General features: G+C 40.1%; 1 protein-coding gene across 1 annotated transcript in view; it reads right to left on the reverse strand.

Moving 5' to 3' along the window:
* Positions 1 to 16286, reverse strand: part of LOC128743645 (ETV5-related protein Ets96B-like) — a 36453-nt gene extending 20167 nt beyond the window's left edge. Inside the window, exon 1 of the mRNA XM_053840263.1 lies at positions 16233 to 16286. Coding sequence (XP_053696238.1) covers positions 16233 to 16286 — 54 coding nt within the window. The remainder of the gene's footprint in view (positions 1 to 16232) is intronic.
* Between the last annotated feature and the right edge of the window lie 4498 nt (positions 16287 to 20784).

A 20784-nucleotide genomic window follows, 5' to 3' on the forward strand; every position in this document is an offset into this window, starting at 1 on the left:
CGGTAGAATCGGTAGAAGGTAGGTGCTAAAGAAACATTAAAGTAAAGTCAAGCTATTTTAATCGATACCTACAACAATTTTAAATGAGCTCTCCATTTTTTTCCTGCGAATATGTAAGCTCTGCTCACTTCAAATGTAATCCATTACCTTGTTTGTTGAAAGATTCCGAATTAGCTTCTCAAAGCTAATCGTGTAATCGTCTTAACCGAAAACATTTTCGTCTAATGGAATTACTCTTGAAGAAAGCAACAGTTTCTGCAGGAACACCCCACTACGGATGGACGGTCTGGTCAGTCCCCGGAGGGAACATACACTTTCGGTTGAGCCAAACCATTCATCCGCAGTCAGTGTCATCAAGTGAATGACATAATATTTAGCACATACCATCAGGAGCAAATCAGCAGGGAGGCCCCATCGGCAAGTGTGAAGTGAAGGCAGGCAGGACACATTGAAGACATCGAGTTCACACCCCACGACGATGACGCGGGGGCGACACAGTCTCTCTCAAAGGACATTTCCCACCCTTCGTCCGTCTATTCATCTCTTACCCCGCGAAAAGTATGTAATTGTTCCGGTAAACATAATTGGCTACGGTTCCGGGTCATCGCTCATGTCACATCTATTCTTTGATGAATGTTTGCTCAACCACCGACTACGGGTGGCAGGATGCCAGTCGACAAACATGTGTGTAAAACAATACAGCCATTGTTGACGCAAACTCATTAGGTAATTGCCCTGCTGATTCCAGCAACACCTTGATGAACCATTGAAGACGAAATGTCCTCCAGGCTGGCTGTCGCTCCTGAATGACATCTATATTTACGTTCTCTTTAATGCGGGTGGTGTCCCCCCCCAATTGAAGCCGAAGGTGTCGTTATCGATCACACTTTTGTCACCGCGGAAAAGCCTCCGACATCGAGAGGAGTGTAGCGTAACCAAAGGTTAAACGTAATTTCCGCCACCGGAGGTGAGTTCGCGATTTCCGTCGTGAGATTGATTTTTCAACGCGCACGACTCGTGGTTCTCAGCTGCGGGCTATAGGTGTTTAATGTGATTCATCTGCACATTTAAGATAGGTAGTTTAAGTTATTTGAAGAATAAAATTAGATCGTCCAAAAATATGAGTCAAATTTTATGGTATAGAATCTGTTGCGTATATTCCAAACGAGCCAGATTAGGCTCAAGATTTATCCATTAATCCATAACAAGAGGCAAGAGAGCAAAAAGACCAATTTTGGGTCCGAGTAGCAGCGCTAACGTATATTACGGAGTGTTCAGTCTGATCCGTGCGTCCTACAGTAATGGTTAAAATTTATTGTTATTGAACGAGAATGAGACATCAGCCTCAACATTTAAAGGCTCAAACACAACAGATAATGATTATAACTCGTTGCAGAAAACTGACGGGATTTAGTTTCGCACCATGTATATAATCCATATGTTCGCAAATCATTCAAAAATTATTTCCTATTTATCAAATTCTAATCATTTAGTGATAAAAATTTCACGAAAGGGCTTTTTTGAGTTCTGCATGGTTGGTAGAAAAGTGTGTACACTTGTACACTATCCTTAAATATTGTAATAACTATAAATTCCATGTAAGAAATAAGGTGTGTTTTGATTTTTCATAAAATTTGTTAAGTTAAAATTTAATGGCCATTTTTGATATACGACTTACGAAAAAATATGGGAAAGAGCAAAGCAAAAAACAACAAAGCGATCGTTGTTTTTGTCATTTTATGCAGATGGAATTTATTCGAGTTTGACATTTCATACAGAAAATCGACCGTCATTGTCGCTCATGGAAACCTCGATACCTATAGATAAGATACCGTTCCGATTCTAATTTCGGACGACTTCAAACACTTCGGACACTTTAGCATGAAATGCACATTAAAATTGCTAATAAGACAAAATCATGCGCTTATTATACACCATGGTGTTCATTAGCGTGTCCCCAATCCGGGGAGGTATAACGACAAGCTGTAAAACTCCTTGTTGGGAATCAGTAGGCGCTGAAGAAAAGGGAAAACTCAGATTTTTACATGATTAGCTTACCGTGACCGCTCCTTATTCTACGCAGCTCCTAATTATGCGCATTTTTCTTTATATAAGTATTTTTGAAAATTGTGCATAACTATTATCATTGCGTTATTTTTTTTATAAATGTCTGTTGAATATTACGCCATTATTCACAAACGGGCTATAATATTTGAGAGCGAAATAATTTAACGTAAAACTGAAAGTATTTTATATGGCAGAAAACATTGTCGTTCGCACCAACACTAAGATTGTCCTTCTAGAAAATTAACAAATTTATGATCGAAATTCTTTGCTATGATCAAATTACCCAGCATAATTAGAAAGAATAATTAGTTTTGGTCATGTTTTAGACAAAAAGAGTGATTGCATTCACTGCTTTCCTTAGAACAATGCGATGCAATAATGCGCAGATTTAGGCACAAATTTTTTATTCATGTTCCAAATTCTGCGCAGTAATGCATTCTTCGAACATATCGCGAAAGAATACGCAACCTCACCTAAATGGCTGAGGTGTAGAGGCATGAAAATTCAAGTAGAACCTTTAACTTGCATTGATTGAAATCCTGTGTTGCGCCTCTGGATCCGAACCTACAAGCACTAAAATATGGATGTTTTCTATTTTTTTAATGTCCAACCTCACGGGACTGTCAGAGAGTGGGGAAGTGGTTTCTTTATGAAAACACAATTTTTAGTATTAACGTGTAATGTTCAGTATGCAGAAAACCCGAGCCAAATCGCCCTTCACGTTATCGAGAATAAAATATTTAAAATGATGCAATCCAAATGAAAACAATATTCCTTTGCCACTCGGACAGCACTAGAAGGCCGGATCATGGATCTAATTATGGTAATGGCTAAAGCGGGATTTTTTGGTGTGCTTTCAGCGTATAAAGACATAAACAGCATGGCAGGAGTATTTATTTTCACTTTTTGGGTGCGCAGAATTAGGAGCAAACATGCGCAGAATTAGGAACATGGGCAAGAAAGTGCGCAGAATTAGGCACCGTGGATAAGTTTACAAAACGAAAAATATGCTCAATTGTTGGTCGACTTATAATTCCCACATTTTTTACTAGATATTATAGACCGTAGCACTACATGTTGCTGCTATCCACGTTGTTAATTTAAATCTAGAACACTTAGAATAGCGGAAGAATCACAAAAATGTCTTAACTGCGCAGAATATGGTACGTTCACGGTACTCTTAGCGTTTTGCGTAATAGTCGCTGTTTTTTTTATTTTCATTATTTTATTAATTTTAAAGCGATTTTCTTTGCTTGTTAGGATTATTAGATACGTGAAAGGTATGATGTATCATATAAACCAAAGTTGAAATACAGTAACAAATGCTTTATGTTAAGGATATCAGGAAAATTTAAGTGACCGAAATTTGAATCACATTTTACACGAGCGATTCAAACTTCGGACAGTCACGAATAATATCTGATTTTCAGGTTCTTATCTTACAAAAATAAGTTATCCCAAGGGTAAGTCGCTGAGAACATTTCGTTCACCTCATTCATAGAAATTTTGTTCAGTCTGTGCTTTACTGTGCCGCTGAGGTGCTGATCGTGTGAAACCTGTCAAACTCACCTGCGCCCAGCCAGACTGTTTTGATCGTTTAGACCTTATAGACAATAACAAAATCGGCAGGGCCGCTAACTTCTAACATTTCAAAATTTAAATGCCAAAAATGCGGGCCACAGTGTGCCATGAACTGTGAAATGTAAAGAATCTGACTAAAGAAGTGACAGGTAACTCATTTTCAGTTCGTCGAAACCAAGTGCGCATGAATCTCGATGAAACCTTCTGAATCTTTTGCTCGAAAACTTGCGGAGTATCAGTCGATGAACGCGACTGAAAATAATGACTGCAAGCAAACGGCAACAAATATCATCGTAACATCACGAAATCGATCCGTGCTGCCTAACGAAAACACCAGGCAATCAAATTTGTATCGTACAGTTCATAAAATCGCCTAAATGTTGAACTCGAAAAAATATTGTTCGAACTTTTCCTAGCAACTTTGAACAGAGTCACGCACAACAATCATCGTTGAGCAAATCAGGTTTAATGATGACAGGAGACCGCGAGTGACTGAGCTCCAATGTCTTTTCTTTAGTCAGATTCTTTAGTGAAATGAATGTACCGCAATTGTAATCAATGAGGTAAACTGTTTCCTAAATTGAGCCTGCAACAATGTTCTAAGCGACTTACCCTTGAGTTATCCTGCTTATAAAGCTGTGCAAATTGAACCTGCTTTAAATGCCGTTCGCGCAGTCTCAAAATGCTTGCCAACTAACTATTAGCGAATTCATAAATTAACCTGGGTTCGTGCTAACTCAAACCCGAAATTTATGAACGATACGGGCAGTTTGACAGATCGACCCGTAAACCGTAATGCTAGACAGTTTTAACCTGCGCTTCAAACTGAATGCTGTCAGTTTAACCGAAATGCAATCTCGGTTAATTTATGAACGCTTTGACAGCACTTCGATTAAAACTGAGTGCTAATCGACCTGAGCCAGGTTAATTTATGAATTCGCTATATGTAAGTTTCCATTGAAATGGTTTTACGCGTGAAAAGCCAAATCATACTACTAGGCGGATAGGAAAGGCAAATGCTCAGTAAAAATATATATATAAACTCAGTTAATTTACACGATAAACGTTAATTTTTATCAAAATACGCGTGTTTGAAGTCTGAGACAGAAATGTTCGTAGTTTGAATGAAGACTATAAAAGTGTCCGAAGTTTGAATCACAATCGAACTGTACTTTATTAGTATTTTTTTCATATAAAACAGGATTTTATCGTCATTCTCAACATTATTCAGAAAAAATAAGTAAATTTTCATGCTGCTGAACTGTATAATACGATGAAATAATGATACCTTTGAACATTTTACTTGGGACAAAGTTGCAGCATAGCTTAAGTGTCCGAAGTTAGAATCAGCCTGGTAAATTCATCAGAAATTTTCATACGATATGCATAATATAATGAAGGTAATATCTAAACTTTTGGAAATGCACTATTGAAAAACACATAAATATCAAGCATTGGTAAACCTAATAAATCAATTAGTCACATGTAAGCGCACCTTTTGCTTCCCAGGCATGTGAAGACAAATTTATACAACAACTTTTTGATGTGATTTGCGTGTGTTTCCATTTTAGAAAAAAAATCTTTCCTTTCATCTTTCAATCAATTGTATCCATATGCTGTTAAAATATATTCGAAACTGACACCAGTAACAGAATGCAAGGTTACATGAATTTAAATGCGGCGACTTTCTCAGTGAGGAATCAAACAGAAAGGAAAATAATTTTACAGTTTGCCGTGATTTATAAACGTACACGTAAGTCGCTTTATACGCGAAAAACACGTTCCGCGTAAATCAAAATCGCTTAAAAAACCGTAAATTCCGAAATTCGTGTAAAAAAACCGCGTGAATTCGAAAAGCCGCGTATATTCCAATTGAGCTAATTGAGCACATTCTCAAAAATTTCGAAAATCGGGTAAAAACCGCGTAAATTTCGAAATTCGCGTAAAATATGGTAATATGGTTTATGAAACCGATAACCTTCCCGGGATTGGCAGGCCAAATTTTACTAGGAGATAAACATCTCTTGTCAAGAAATTTAGCTCTGCTCGTGTAAAGCGCGTAAATATCTTAGCACAAGTTCCCTTTTTGCGTCCATAATTATCACGATTCTCAAACGAATGAAAATTCAAACCAAACTTGCAAGCTGTGTTGATTGTATCCATATGCTGAGTGCTTTAAAAGCACTCTAAACGAAAAATATCCAGACACACATGTGATTAACCCATTTTTAATTAAAATAACACGTTAAAAACACTGCCAGTTATCCCTACTTACCCTGTAAATAGCAGATTCGAAAAAAAGTTTCATCTTTCTCATTTCACGATTCCTAATAAAAGCGTCAGAGATAAATAAAACGTTAGACAAAATAAAAATAATTCTAAAATTATACTATACATTAGCGAAACCAAAATAACAAAGAGGTGACACAAAAATTACACATAAGTAGCAGTGATATATAGATGATGCAATATTGGAACAAAACAATACAAAAATGATAAATGATTTAAAAATTCAACAAAGAAATACAACAATAAATAACACAATAAAGAAGCAAAAAAATCAGAGGGGTTGTGCACAAGACACGACCGCATAGGTGACGTAGGACCACGTAAGTCTCTTTGTAGCGATAGTAGGATGTATCCATGTATGTAATAATACGATTCTTGATGTATACAAGCTACATACGTAACGTTTATCAAAGTAGAAACATTGTATACATTCAATCCTCAACCGATTTTGGAGTTACATCCATGAATTAATTGAATATATTTTATTAAAACGAAACCAAGTCAGTAACTAAACCAAACAGTAAATAATTTTTTATATGTTTCTACGTTGAATAGTGCTTTTCCTCTGATAATCGGTAGACGGTACGCGTGAGTTTTCAAGAAGTTGAAAATTTTGCGCAACTTTTCTGCGGCTTACAAAAGAACACTGATAAAGAATTTACAACCTGCAGACGTTTTGGAAGTCGCAGAAAATGTCGCCCGTGACCAGAAAACTTATTTCCGTCATTTGTTGGTCGTCTCGTCCGCAATAGCTTTTCCCTCGGTGCCTGTTCAACTTTACCCTCGGTGCCTGTGTTATTATGGTATTAACTGGGCAAGAAAATATAATAAACTCTTCAATCGTTGTGTGTCCCTTGAAAGGACCGATTGTTTGATTATTATAACTCCAGCTTGCAATAAACTTGCACTAACGCCATTGGCGGAACTAGCGCTCATTTCTAGGGGGAGGCTTCGACCATTTTATTTCCTTGGCATATTAAAATTAAATGTACATTGATGCATAGGAACTTTAAGTTGTGATGCATATAAAAATTACTTTCAAGTTTTTATCATGTAAAGTTATCCAACTATAGTCTTTTCTTAAATTTAAAAGTCCAGCTTAATTTTTCTAGGGCGGGCTGAGCTATTAGCGCTCAAAACCTTTCATTTTTGGCTGGCAAATGAGTGAACATGTGCAAATATATCACCTCTGTTTTCTAACTCCTATCTCTACCTCCACGAGGTGCCGGCTGGGGTACGGTAGCCAAAGTTGCGCACCTGGTGGTACGCAACCTTGGTTGTCGTATGCAGACAGAGAAGGTGGAACACTCGCCGTGTGGTTTCCGGCTACCTAATCATGCAGTTCGGCGCAGGTTTTTCGGAGGGCGCGGCTGCGGGGTCTGGGCACACCGGGAGAGAGTTGTTTTCTCAGCTGGCTTAGCACAGAGAGAGAGAGACTCTAAATCGGTCTGTGTTACACAATCTGCAGTTAGGCCCTTTGGCGGTTGGTGCCGAATTGTACGTTTGGGCAAAAATTGAGCCACGGGACCTGATCCTGCCGGGAGTCGGCAAATCAGGAGCCCCTAAGTCAAGGTCTACCTCCGTGCCGATGACTGAATGGCTGGAGGGGTGAAAACATGCCAGTCGCGAACGGAGTGCTTTGGGCATCTTGCCCCTACTGTGCCATGCGGGGCTCTGGTACGGTCGATCTTTGTTGTCCCTTGCGTTTCGTGGGAACAGCATAGTAGTCCTGCCCAATTTCCCTTATGGGTTTTACGCCAAGTGCGTTCTGGCCAATATAATTGGCTTCGCTTACAATTTGCTGTCTGATCTGTGTTGGAGATTGTTTGTGCATATACTCCGCTAGTCAAATAGTTAGGGTCGCACAAATAAATCTTCAACACAAACGGGCAGCAAATTTGTATTTATGCGAAAAACTTTTTAATGGCTCTGTCACCATCGCATTGGTTCAGGAGCCATATTTTCGCAAGGGGTACTTTCATTCGACGGATATTGGAAACCAGAACTTTGCTGCTTTCAGCAAAACTGGTATGACAAATCCTCGTTTGATGCCCAGGGCATGCATATTGTTGCATAGGTCAATAAGTGCATGCCTTATCTCTGAGTTGACTACTCGAGATATTTGTGCAGTCACAGTAGAACTCGTCGTGGATGATGTCCATAGGCGCTATGTCTACTGTTCTGCATACTTACCACACGATGAACCGTCTCCCAGCGACGATTTCAGAAATGTGGTGAGATACTGCCAATCTAATGGGCTTCCGCTCATTGTAGGCAGTGATGCCAATGCCCATCACATCATTTGGGGCAGCTCGGATATCAATCCGAGAGGCTCTGATTTGATGGAATATTTGAGTAGTACCAACCTTGGAATACTCAACATTGGCAATTGTCCAACTTTCATACGAGCTGGTAGAGAGGAAGTGTTAGATATAACACTCTGCTCTAACAGGATCAGTCATGAGTTGGCACAATGGCATGTTTCAAATGAGACACCAATATCTGATCATTGCTTTATATATTTTGATCATTTGGGTGTCTCCTTGAACGCTGCAACCTTTCGCAATCCGAGATTTTCTGACTGGGAACTCTTTGAGGAGGAACTGGCGACGAAATTTCAAGGATTCGAACCGACGATTGAGTCATCGATCGACTTGGATGTGGCTGTAGATGTCACAACATCTTTTATTGCGGAAGCTTTTGAAGTAGCTTGCCCGCTAAAAACTATTAAAACGACTAGAGGAACACCATGGTGGAACTCTCATCTCGCGGAACTAAAGAAACGATGCAGGAGAGCCTGGAATAGACGTCGGAGGGATGGCGTGGAGCCTTTCAAGCAGGCCCGGAAAGCCTATGCAAAGGCTTTACGATCTTCAGCACGCACGAGCTGGCACAGGTTCTGTAGCAACGTTTCCAGTTTCGGCGAGGCAAGTCGACTTAATAAAATACTGTCAAAATCGAAAGATTATCAGGTTAATAACATTCGAAGTTCGAACGGTGAATACTGTTCGAATGACAATGAAATCCTGGAATGTCTCTTTTATAGTCACTTTCCGGGCTGTGTGGAACCTGAAGTTCGAAACGATCCAGAAATCGTTTTAGGTGGCTTAGACTCATGGGCTTTTGCTCGGAGACTTGTCACAACTGAAGCGATTGAGTGGGCCGTGAACAGCTTCTCTCCATACAAATCTCCTGGAACAGATGGAATATACCCTATTCTACTGCAGAAAGGATTCAAGTACTTCAAACACATTCTGAGAAGGATGTTTGTGTGTAGTATTGCTATTGGGTACATCCCAACTCAGTGGCGTGAAATAACCATTAAGTTCATTCCTAAAGGTGGACGCGCGACATACGAGCAAGCAAAAAGTTTTAGACCAATCAGTCTAACGTCATTCTTGCTTAAATCACTTGAGCGGATTGTTGATCACCACATCCGCGAAACAAGCTTAGTAGAAGTTCCTCTTCATTCAGCACAACATGCTTATCAAAGTGGCAAATCTACAACCACTTTATTACATGATGTGGTGGATAAAATTGAGGTTGCTTTTTCACAAAAGGAATCTTGCTTAGGAACTTTTTTGGATATTGAAGGCGCGTTTGATAACGTATCTTTCGCTTCCATTTTGGAGGCTGCTCGTTATCATAATGTGCCTTCAATAATCATAAAGTGGATAGAACAAATGCTTAGTAACCGATTGCTTTTTTCGTCCTTACGGCAAGCAAGCATTTGGAAGCAAAGTGTTTGTGGATGTCCACAAGGTGGCGTTCTCTCGCCTCTTTTATGGAACCTTGTGGCGGACGGCCTATTGAGGAAACTCAATGGTCTAGGCTATCCGTCATATGGTTTTGCGGATGACTATCTCATCCTAGTAGTTGGAAAGTGCATAAGCACATTATTTGACTTAATGCAGCAGGCACTACGCGTCGTGGAAACGTGGTGCCGAGAAACTGCACTTTCGGTAAATCCGAGCAAAACATCTATCGTCTTATTTTCAAGACGTAGAAATACCAATGGAGCTCGCGCTCTGCGCTTTTACGATTCGGATGTTGATGTTGTGAACGAAGTGAAGTACGTGGGGTTGATTCTCAACTCCAAGCTTGACTGGTCCACAAATATTGACTTCCGAATTAAAAAAGCGTGCATGGTCTTTGGGCAATGTAGACGAGCAATTGGCAACTCTTGGGGGCTTAAACCCAAATACATACACTGGTTATACACGGTCGTTGTCAGACCAATACTGGCGTATGGTTGTCTTGTATGGTGGCAGAGAGGGGAAGTTGTGACTGTCCAGACAAAGCTAAACCATCTTCAAAGGATGTGTTTAATGGCAATGTCTGGTGCATTTACTACAACTCCTACTGCCGCCCTAGAAGCTATTTTCAATATTAAACCTCTACACTTCCACCTGAAGCAAGAGGCACTAATATGTGCTTATCGACTACACGCGATTGGCCTTTGGCAGTCTGTGGACGGTTCCACTGGTCATACTCGATTGTGGTCGCAAATTGTTGCTGAGGACAAGTTTGCCCTTGCTCCTAGCGATGTAACGCTCATGCGTACTTTCCCGTATAGGACTTTCTCAAGTGACTTTCCTCCTAGAGAGGATTGGATGTCAGGCTACATGGAAAGGAAAATTTCCGACTATGTGGTCTGTTATACCGATGGTTCCTTGTACGAAGGTCGCGCGGGTGCTGGTGTTTACTGCCGTGAGCTAGAATTGGAGGAATCCTATTCGTTGGGTAGTTACTGCACCGTTTTTCAAGCTGAAATCTTTGCAATTATGTGCGGAGCTCAGTTTGCACTTCAGAAAGAACTGATAGGCAAGATTATCTACTTCTGTTCTGACAGTCAAGCCGCTATAAAAGCCCTTTGTGCGGCTAATTCTAAATCTAAAACAGTCATCGCCTGCCACACCCAATTAGAAGAACTAAGCATTCTAAATGCCGTTCATCTGGTTTGGGTTCCTGGCCATTCTGGTATAACCGGAAATGAATGGGCTGATGAACTAGCAAGATCTGGAGCAGAAAAGTCGGTTTTCGGACCGGAACCTGCTTTACCAATTGCGGCATGTTGGATAAAACAAAAGATTCGATCTTGGTTTTCATCTGAACATGTACGTTATTGGGAAAATCTTGAAACTTGTCGTCAAACGAAAAGTTTCATTGTTAAGCCTTGTGAGAAGGTTGCGAAATTTCTTTTGCAACACTCAAAGGTAAATTGCAGTATTCTTGTCAGATCACTGACTGGTCACTGCAGGCTAAATTATCATATGGCTACGATTCAGCGAGCTGAATCGTTTCATAGTAATTTATGTGAATCCGAATACGGTACACCATATCACGTAATTTGCAACTGTCCTGCAGTAGCACAATTGCGTCATAGGATCTTTGGATCCTACGTCTTAAATGAATCGGATTTTAGGAAACTAAAATTACGAGACATTTTGATGTTCCTTACCGAAAGCGGTATTGAGCTATAAGCTCTTATTTATCATGAGTATACCCCCCAGGGGGTGTACTTTTGATAAGTTAACTACCAAGGATTGCAGTATCCCTTCGGGGGTACAAAAATCTCTCGGTATATATATGTTTGTGTTTGTCCAAATTCCTCATCCACCCCTTCCTATTCCTCCTGTTTTCCTTCCCGTCCTCATCAGGTAAATGATGACACGGGCAAGATGGGCAAGGCACAAATCTTCCACATGATTGTGAGGAACGTGCTGCTCGAGCCAAAGATGTTGATACCTGATACCATGTAAAGTTATCCAACTATAGTCTTTTCTTAAATTTAAAAGTCCAGCTTAATTTTTCTAGGGCGGGCTGAGCTATTAGCGCTCAAAACCTTTCATTTTTCGTGACGCTCGCATTTTTCGATTTTTTGGAATGACACCCTATCTCAAAACTTGCCGTAAGACGTAGTCCTACGTCAAAACAAATGAAAATATAAGTCACGAAAATAACAAAATAACTGATACAGAAATGACACAAAAAATAAATAGAACAAACCTCGTGTTTTTGTTTGTTTGTTTTGATTATAGTCACTTTAACCAGCTTTGGGTCATTCGTGACTTCTGCGGGGTTGGGATTTGAACCCAGGTCCTCGGCGTGAGAGGCGTGAATGCTAACCACTACGCCGGGACTGACCCCACCTCGTGTTTTTCGTCTTGACCTTGAAATCCGGTTATAATCTCAGATTATAGCTTGGTTCGACCCATGCACCTTCTAGCATTGGACAAAAGGTAGGAGTCACAACGACAACTTGTTAAGAGTAGCTACCGATAACCCCCTCCCCCCCCCCCCCCGCTTACCTTTCCACTCTTTCCCCTCCATTTCAAAAACTTTTCATTACTTTCCCCTACCGTCCCTTCATCAATAGTACTAGTAGAACCACCGTTTCAAAACAATACAAAAAAAATCAAGTTTTTATGACGGTAGTTTTCACAATTTACGGAGGTAACGGTAGAAGAAAGTAATGAAACAAAGAGTCGGTAGTATCTAATAGATTAAGACCAGGCGTGAAGGGGAAAAAGTGGAAGAAGACGGGGTAAGGGAGGCAAGAGCCATTTGAAGCAATCCCTAAAAAGTTGTGTACCGAAATCGTTTATCCAAGCATGGATCGAATCAAGCTGTGATTGGGGTTTTATAACCAGACTCGAACCCACTGCCGCTCCCTGGACAGGACAAAAAATTAGTTAAAAGCTAAAAATTATCGTTTAAAGCTAAATATTTCAAGCTACAAGTCCATCATTTTGATTCGCTGCTTTTGCACGGTAAAATTGCAACACACTCAAATTGCTGTAGCTTTTGAACCGTTGAGTAAAATTAATTACGATTGTCCATGGAGAAAGTTCAAAGTGTACAGTTCAAGTGAGTTTTTACATCGAGTGCGCAACGATCTAAAAAATAGCATCGAAAGAACAGCTCGTTTGCGAAAAAAATCTACACGAGTACATCGAAAATAAGAATCTTTCTCATCGTGCCATCGGTAACAATCAGAGGGGTTGTGTACAAGACACGGCCGCATAGATTGCCTATCTCTTTTAGTTTCGTCGCAATTTAATGTTAAACGCAACGTAATGAATAAGTGATGAATTAATATTAAAAAACTGCACGAACTCATACATCACGCATAGTACACCAGATCACCGCGTGCGACGGACACGGTCTGTAGCGCATGGAAAACAACGACGAAACAGACTTTCGGGTCTCTTTAGGACGTTTCAGAAAACGATTGCAGCATGAAAATGTATTTGCTAGAAGAATGTGCGGACAGTCACCTTTGCTATTACTTCGCCTGTTGTGTAGCAGCACCGAAAGCCGAGAAGGAATACGGTTCTAGATTTTCCGACTGTCGGCTACCTAATGCAAGTAAACACACGTCCTGTACAAGGACATTTATGACAATGCACCGTCGCTTCAGAAAAGAAGCCTTGTTTTCAACGAGGCTTCGAGGAGAGCAGCACCAGTAAGTGGCGTCACCGATACATGACATTTTGCGGATCGTGGGAAATGATCCCAAGACACGCACAAGGTAAAATGCGGCACAGTTCCGTGTCACACTGGAAGGTGTGGAGCGGGTTGAACCGGGCAAAAATACTTTCTTTCCAAACTACAGATTCAAGAGCTGCTGCCTGTGGATAAACTTAAGAGGCTTGAGTTTTGCAGGATTATGCTAGCAAAAGTGGAGGCGAACCCTCAATTTATAGAAAACATGGCTGTTTTTCATACGTGTCAGACCGTGTCCGTTGCAGGCGGTGATCTAATGTGCTATGTATAAATTCGTGCAATTTTCAGATACTAATTCGTCACTCAAGACGATACGGTTGAAATTGAACTGCAACGAAATAAAAAGTGATAAGAGTTTAACGCCAAAGAACGAATTGTCGAAGCAAAGTACCAGAGCTTCAAATTGGTAGATAAAAGCAATCAACTTTATTACACTTTTTTAGAAGAAATTTGATGAAAGCGCCTTGGGAAACACTTATTTCAAAGCTTTTTGCTTCTGAATTTTTAATATTAGGCTTTTCTCAGCTTTCGAATTAAAGAAACAGAATCGAGCTAGCTAGCATACTTTTTGTACTAAAGCTAATTTAATGGAAACAGAGCCGAAAATTGAAAATGTTTAATACCTCCGTAACGATTGAGACTTGACCTATGCGTAGAAGGATGTCAAATGTCAAATGTGATCCTTTATCATCTCCTTAAATATTCGCACTAAGCTACGTAACTCCCTGATATGTATTTCGATGATATCAAAAAATTATTATGTTTTAAAGTGTTTGGCTGTGCTGCAGGTTGCAAAATCAAATTTTTTGCAAAATTTTGCCTTATACTGAGTTCACGGATCCCTTCTGCTTTTATTCATCATTTTCGAAGTTAATCTAAATGTAATGCTTGCCTATTGAAACTATGTAATGAATTGGAAGCAACTAACTGACGCAAAGCAGCAAATGAAACGTTCAAAACTATTCTCGAGTAAGCGTGTCGCTGATTTTCCTCGCTTTGAGAATTCCCTTGAGCCCTGTTTCCGTGCAAGACAGCAGTTCCGAACAGTACCAATGTGGATACAATCTGGCAAACGGAAAGGATGACCGCTTACTTGTCTATGACGTGTCACTTTTAGGACATCAAATTGGACTGGATTCAATGTTTAAAGATAAAATCGGTTGAAGAAAATGGGTGGTTTTATACTTTAACAAAATTGTTTACTTTCAGGATATCAAATTGAACTAGGTTAAATGTTCAAACGGTAAAATCGGTTGAAGGAAAGGGGTGGTTTTGCACTCCGGCGTAGCGTACTTTCCAACGGCAATGGCAACTTTCCTTACGAATTAATAGCGGTCTTCATTTGGGCCAACGCGTAATCGATTTGTGCAAAAATATCAAAACTCCATCGGGAAACCGCTAAGCGTTCAAAACATGACCACTTTTCGAGAACGATTTTTCGGAATAACACCCTATCTTGCCAAACCTTGCAGTAAGACGTAGTAAAATCGTGTGTCTGTCAAATCACACCATTTCGGTTCAAAATTCTGATACAAAACTTGGAAAATAAATGGTGATCAGTCTGCGGTCTGGATCTATATTCAGTAAACAACGTTTGAGAAATCATTTTGTGTAGGATTCTCCCATATTCCAATCGAATCTAATTCTCCAACAATAAGAATAAGAAGTAATATGAGCTGGTGAACTGAAAGTGACAGTTTTGGAAGCATGGTTGGATTTTGACCAACCGATTATTATTGCAATAGTGAAAATGTTCAAAAATCGACTATAATAGAACATCAGGTAAAAATTTAAAACGATGCGATTTTAGAAAAACCCGCTGAATATCATGAAAAAGTGCAAATAAATGTTTTATTCTACCACATTGTGAAGTGTGCTCAGATATCGAGACACGTTACAGTCAATAAAATATCTATAATACAGTACGTGGGAGTTGAGGGAAATCAGAGTTGGTTCAAAATCCTCAGGTATTCTGCTACTGCATGCAATACTTAAATGTTTAAAAATTAGTTTCCTCATTTCTTATGCAATACGTTCAAGCTGCAGGTTTATTATCAGTTCTTGATCATAACAAACATAAATTTAAGAGCTTTAATTTTACGCGGTATTCCTCTACTACTCCACAAAGAAAAAATGATTTCTGTGATATGTTAGTTAAAATTACAATAGATTACAAGGTAATATTTGTTGAACAATGGAAGCACCGTTGTGTTGCTGCACTATAATTTCAATTATGGTTAATCAGAAATTACAAAACACAATAATAATGTTTTTTTACATTTTATAACACAGTTCTTCACTGTAATAATTTTGCACGGCCGCCGGTCTTGAACAGTCTCTCTTTGTTTTTGTCCAGCATATTTTTCCTATACACTTTGTGGCACAGTTCGAGGCCAACCACTTTAAGTATTTTACAGTCGCACTAATCGATTAACACTTTCGAATCTTTTCAAGTGACCCCCAATTGATTTCATTCAATCGTAACATCCTGTCACCGGGAAAACACATCTAGGAATTATCCGGAGAGGTGCAGTATGGCAATGAAAATCGAAAATCGAAATGCATCTGCTCCTGCTGGGTAAGGCCGGCAGTGCAACAATTTGTGCATTTCCGCCATTGCTGCCATCGGAATCAATGTGTTCGGCACGCTTCTACTCTGGAGGACAAATGGCATTCACGAAACGAATACAAACACATGCAAATTTCTGCATGGGTATTTTTAGTACTTCATTTGATTGGAATTTCACTTCCTAAAGCAATGTAAAATAGTTTAAAAACCAACTTACTAGTCTCGTTAGGTTCGAATGAATCGGACTTATATTCTGTGCCAACGAATTCATTTCGCGTTAAATCATATTTATCCTCAGTGATTAATCCTTTTAACCGTAAACGACTGCTATCATTAACCACCACCAGCGCTCAATAGCTTGTCACTTGTTTGCACCAATAAATCCACCCAACAATCACAGCAAAGAGTCCAAAATGTCACAATTCATCCGGTTTGGTCCGTCCTTCCGTCCGATTCGTTCAAATTCCCGCAGTCAACTGAGATTGACGGTCGAGATAAATCACCGTTCCGTCTGTTCCGGAGTGATGTAAAAGCATGCCGAAAAAATTTTCCCACCCCCCGCGCGCGCTGCCTTGCGAAAACATTTCGGGAAGGAAGGAAAAGCATTTTCCTTCGCAGGACGCGACGATCCTGGCCCGTGCCGTGTGCGAGGCTGTGAAAGTGTAAACAAAACGAGCAAAAAAAAGATAAGCGAATAAAAAACCCCACACAGTAATCGTTGACTTAAAATAAAGGGGCGGAGCCAAACGAACGGCACTCTCGCTCGGTCCGCGGCCGTTTTTGCGCAACTGTGCAGCGGGCGAACGAACGGGCGGTTACCACCCCATCGTGCTCACTGCTATGCTGGTGAGTGGTTTTATGCTGTGAGTTTTCCCACTTGGCTGGCCGGCCGACTCTCACCTGGTGCGCCACTGCAGGTTGTTATTGCTGTTGCCGTGGTGAAGCAGGTGGAAGCGCCAGTTTAAGTTCTTACCAGAAAGCAATGAGCTGGCTGTGACAATTCAACAGCCGCAGGCTGTCAAACTGTTTTCAACAATTCGAGGGTTTCCAGAAATTTAAACAAATTCTTGTGCTTGTGTTTGCATTACAAACGAATTAAACACTCGATAAATTTGCTCAAATGAAGCAGATCCTTTCGAAATTTTCACGGAAGCTGTCGTAAATTCACGAGTTTACGAATTTGTTGTTGCGCTAACTTTCGCTGTTCATTGGTTAATAATTGATTGAAAACAGCGAAATTCGCTTCAATTTGCTCTGCTTAATAATTAACTAATAAACCGTAATTTGTTCTTTTTTACCTGCATGCAAAACGCTGGAAAATGGTGCTGGAACAACGAATTACCAGAGTGGAAGTGCTTCCTAGCAGCAGCAGCAGCATCAACGACTACCCATCTGTGGTGATGAAATTTTAATAATTTCGGATTATGACGATGTGCGGAGCTGTACTATGGTTTTCCTGAAACAGTGATGAGTTAGAATAATGTGGTTCCGGCTGGATTTAAATTATGCGACATGTATTGTAATGGTTTGATTCCGCTGGTTTATGAAATTAGGTTTGTCTATTATTTATAAACCTAATTTAATGCGGGGTGTTTTTCAGCGCACAGGAATTCAATTTGGTTGCCAGTGCGGCTTGTTAGTTATTCATGATGCCATTATTACTAACCGATAATGCGTTTTGGATTAGTTAATCTCTAACTGTGCCTGTACGAGCAAGAATCCATTCAATTAGAGACCATCATTTGGATTTATTTTGAAAATTCTCATCTAGAAGTATTAACGCGAATATAATCTTTTTATAGAACATATTGAAATAGTCTACTTGAAATGAAAAATAATAAATCATGCTCCAAGTTCTTGGTTATGAAGAATCATAGGTTGGTCATTGAGGATTTATAGTGTTTGTCCTATTCGTTTATCAGCTAGTTTTTACTATAACACATTTTTTAGACGAATATGAAAATAATCTGGGAAAAAATATTTCTTAATCTTACAGAATATTCTTTAACTTCTGGAAACGAAAGAAAACTTTTACGCTATAGAATTCCAGTATATTAATTTTATTCATGACAGATACGCATTTTGCCTACAACTTGCAGGCTTCGTCAGTGTATGTGTTTGAATTCTGTTTCAAAAGGTTCGAAAAGAGACACCGATGGAGCCTGCAAGTTGTAGACACGTTCCAGCTTTACGTAATTAATAGTGGAATTTAATCGGGAAAAACGTTAATTTCTTTTAATGTTGACGTTCATAAAAACTTTAATCAATGGGAACTCAGCCAAAAAAATTCACGTGGTCCAAACCATAAACCCTAGTCGACTCTATGGGCTTTTTTTACATAACTACTTTTTACAAAATAACTACTTTTTTCAGTCTTGTTTTCTTAAAGTCTTTCTTGTTGTAGTCAATTAGGAGTAATTATTGTTAAAAATAGGGAATACCGTGGGATTTCGATTCTGACATGGCCCGATTTTGGCAACAAAAGTATTTGTTTTTGCAACACAAAATAATTCATTTCTAAAAATAGGCCTAGAGATCAATCAGTTTCCTCAATTTCCTTACTGCAGGGTGTCAACAACTTATTATTTGCATCGGTCGGACAGCTTTTGCCAGGTATTTTAGATCTAAAATGGTTACAATAAGCTGGTAAATAGCTTCATAACGCGTACCATAAGTGCCACGCGTACCGTAGGTACGGTAGGCATAAAATAGGCCCCACGGTGGTCCTTAACCTCTTATCCAACAATTCCAATCCCTACCTGCTCGTAGTATCAGCCGGAATGCGAGCAGCCTTTGCGAATCGGGTAACCAACCCCGGTAGAAACTAAGGTCGTACACCGACAAGGAAGGAGGCACTCAGGCTTCCGCTGTGTGCTGGCAAAAGGAATAGCGTTGCCAACCGTGAGCGGTTGTCTCCAGGTTAGGGGCGGCTTATGTTCTCACTGCACAGATCGTGGTTTCCTTACCACGTACGCGGATGGATCTCAGGTTAGAAGCGGTGTACAACAGCGACTGATCCGGAGCTGGCAGCTGCTTTAACGCTGGGAAACGCTGTGTCTCGCCTACTCTAGTAAAGTGGCATCGCCTAAAAGATTCATACTACAAACAATTTATGAAATTAACCACGACGGAATAATCGGTATAAATTTAGGCAAACGAAAAATCGTCATCGTGACTGGTAAACGCTTGGATAATAATCTTACAACAGAGATCGGCCATTTAACGTCCCGAGACTCCAATCCATTGTCCGTTTCCATCGCGTGAGCCTGTTCCGATTGCTCCACTCCGAATTTTCTTGTTCTTTGCTCGTTGCAGATCAACGAATTTCAGCATTCCAGGACTCTCTACTGCTGGTGTTCGTTGACTTTGAAAAAGCGTTCGAAAAAATGTGCTTTGCTCACAGCGTTTGTAGAGCAGACATGTAGCAGAACAAAAATATACACATAAGTAGTGCCTGTAACTTGTGGTCCATACGCCTGTGCCACTCTACGCTATCCGTTTGTACTCCGCCAAAAACAGTCGGCAACATCTTTCGGTCAAACACGACAAATGCTCGTATGTCTTCCGCAAGCAAAGTTACTCACCCCTTTTCTGCATTTCTAACGGATTAGTTTTTCGAACGAAAGTGGCTGGTATTCTTCACACCACCAGCAAAATTAAATGGGCAAAACAACGTGTTCGTAACTAGTCGAACGAAATGAAGATCCGTTCGAAATACAGAATAGGCGTGACTGTCTCAAGTCCGTAGAGAACTACCGGTTTGATCAGCGTTTTGTACATCGTCAGCGTTGTGTGACGACGTATGCTCCTTGATCGAAGCGTCTTGTCGTTGGATCTCCTACTCATATTATTGTCGGCGGTGACCAGAGATTCCAAATATACGAATTCATCAACCACTTCCAGTTCATCGCCGTCAATAGTCACAGTTTGCGCGAGGCAAACGTTGATTTATCTGGATTCTTCTCCTATACCATATGTTTGGTTTTCGACGCATTGATTTGTAACCCAATCCCCCGCCTCCGTTTTTAATTTGGCGTAGGTTAAAGTGACTAGTAGACTAATTTCAAGTTTTTAGTCTTGACCTTGAAATGCGGTCATACATATATATTAATATTTTTTTTTGAAACGATGGTTCTACAATTGATGAAGGGACGGTAGGGAAAGAAATGAAAATTTTTTTTTGGTGAAGGTGAGGAAGAGCGGAAAGGAAGGGGGGGGGGGTATTGGTAGCTATGCTTGACAAGTAGTCATTTTGACTCCTACCTTTTGTCCAATACTGGAAGGTGCATGAGTCGAACCAAGCTGTAATCTGAGATTACAACCATCGTTATAGAACCATCGTTTCAAAAAAAAAAAATATTAAAGTGACCACTTTTTTTTCATGAATGTGGGACATATTTTTTGAATGGTTTATTTACTAAATCGGATCGGTATTAAAGATGGGATCATTTAGAAATTGGGCACTTCATTTTGGCGATAGCGGCGCTCCCAGTGGCCGTGGATGCTAGCTTTTGGTAGCGTTGGGTTATTTGTAAATAGTTCGGCTCGGTATATTTTTTTCGCAGTTTAAAGGTAACGAGGTTTCGAGATATTCATCATACAGGAGGAGAAATTAAAGTAATTGTGTGCGGTCACCAGCAGAATCCATTAGCATCGGCGTGGGAGCTGGCGGGACTTACGGATTATCCTAAAAGAGCTGTGGTGTGAGTAATTGAGGGGTGCAAAATAACTCAGGGCTGTCTGCAAGGCGCAGGCCAGAAGTTGGAGCT

The sequence above is a fragment of the Sabethes cyaneus genome, chromosome 3 (assembly GCF_943734655.1).
Source record: "Sabethes cyaneus chromosome 3, idSabCyanKW18_F2, whole genome shotgun sequence".
NCBI classification, from domain to species: domain Eukaryota; kingdom Metazoa; phylum Arthropoda; class Insecta; order Diptera; family Culicidae; genus Sabethes; species Sabethes cyaneus.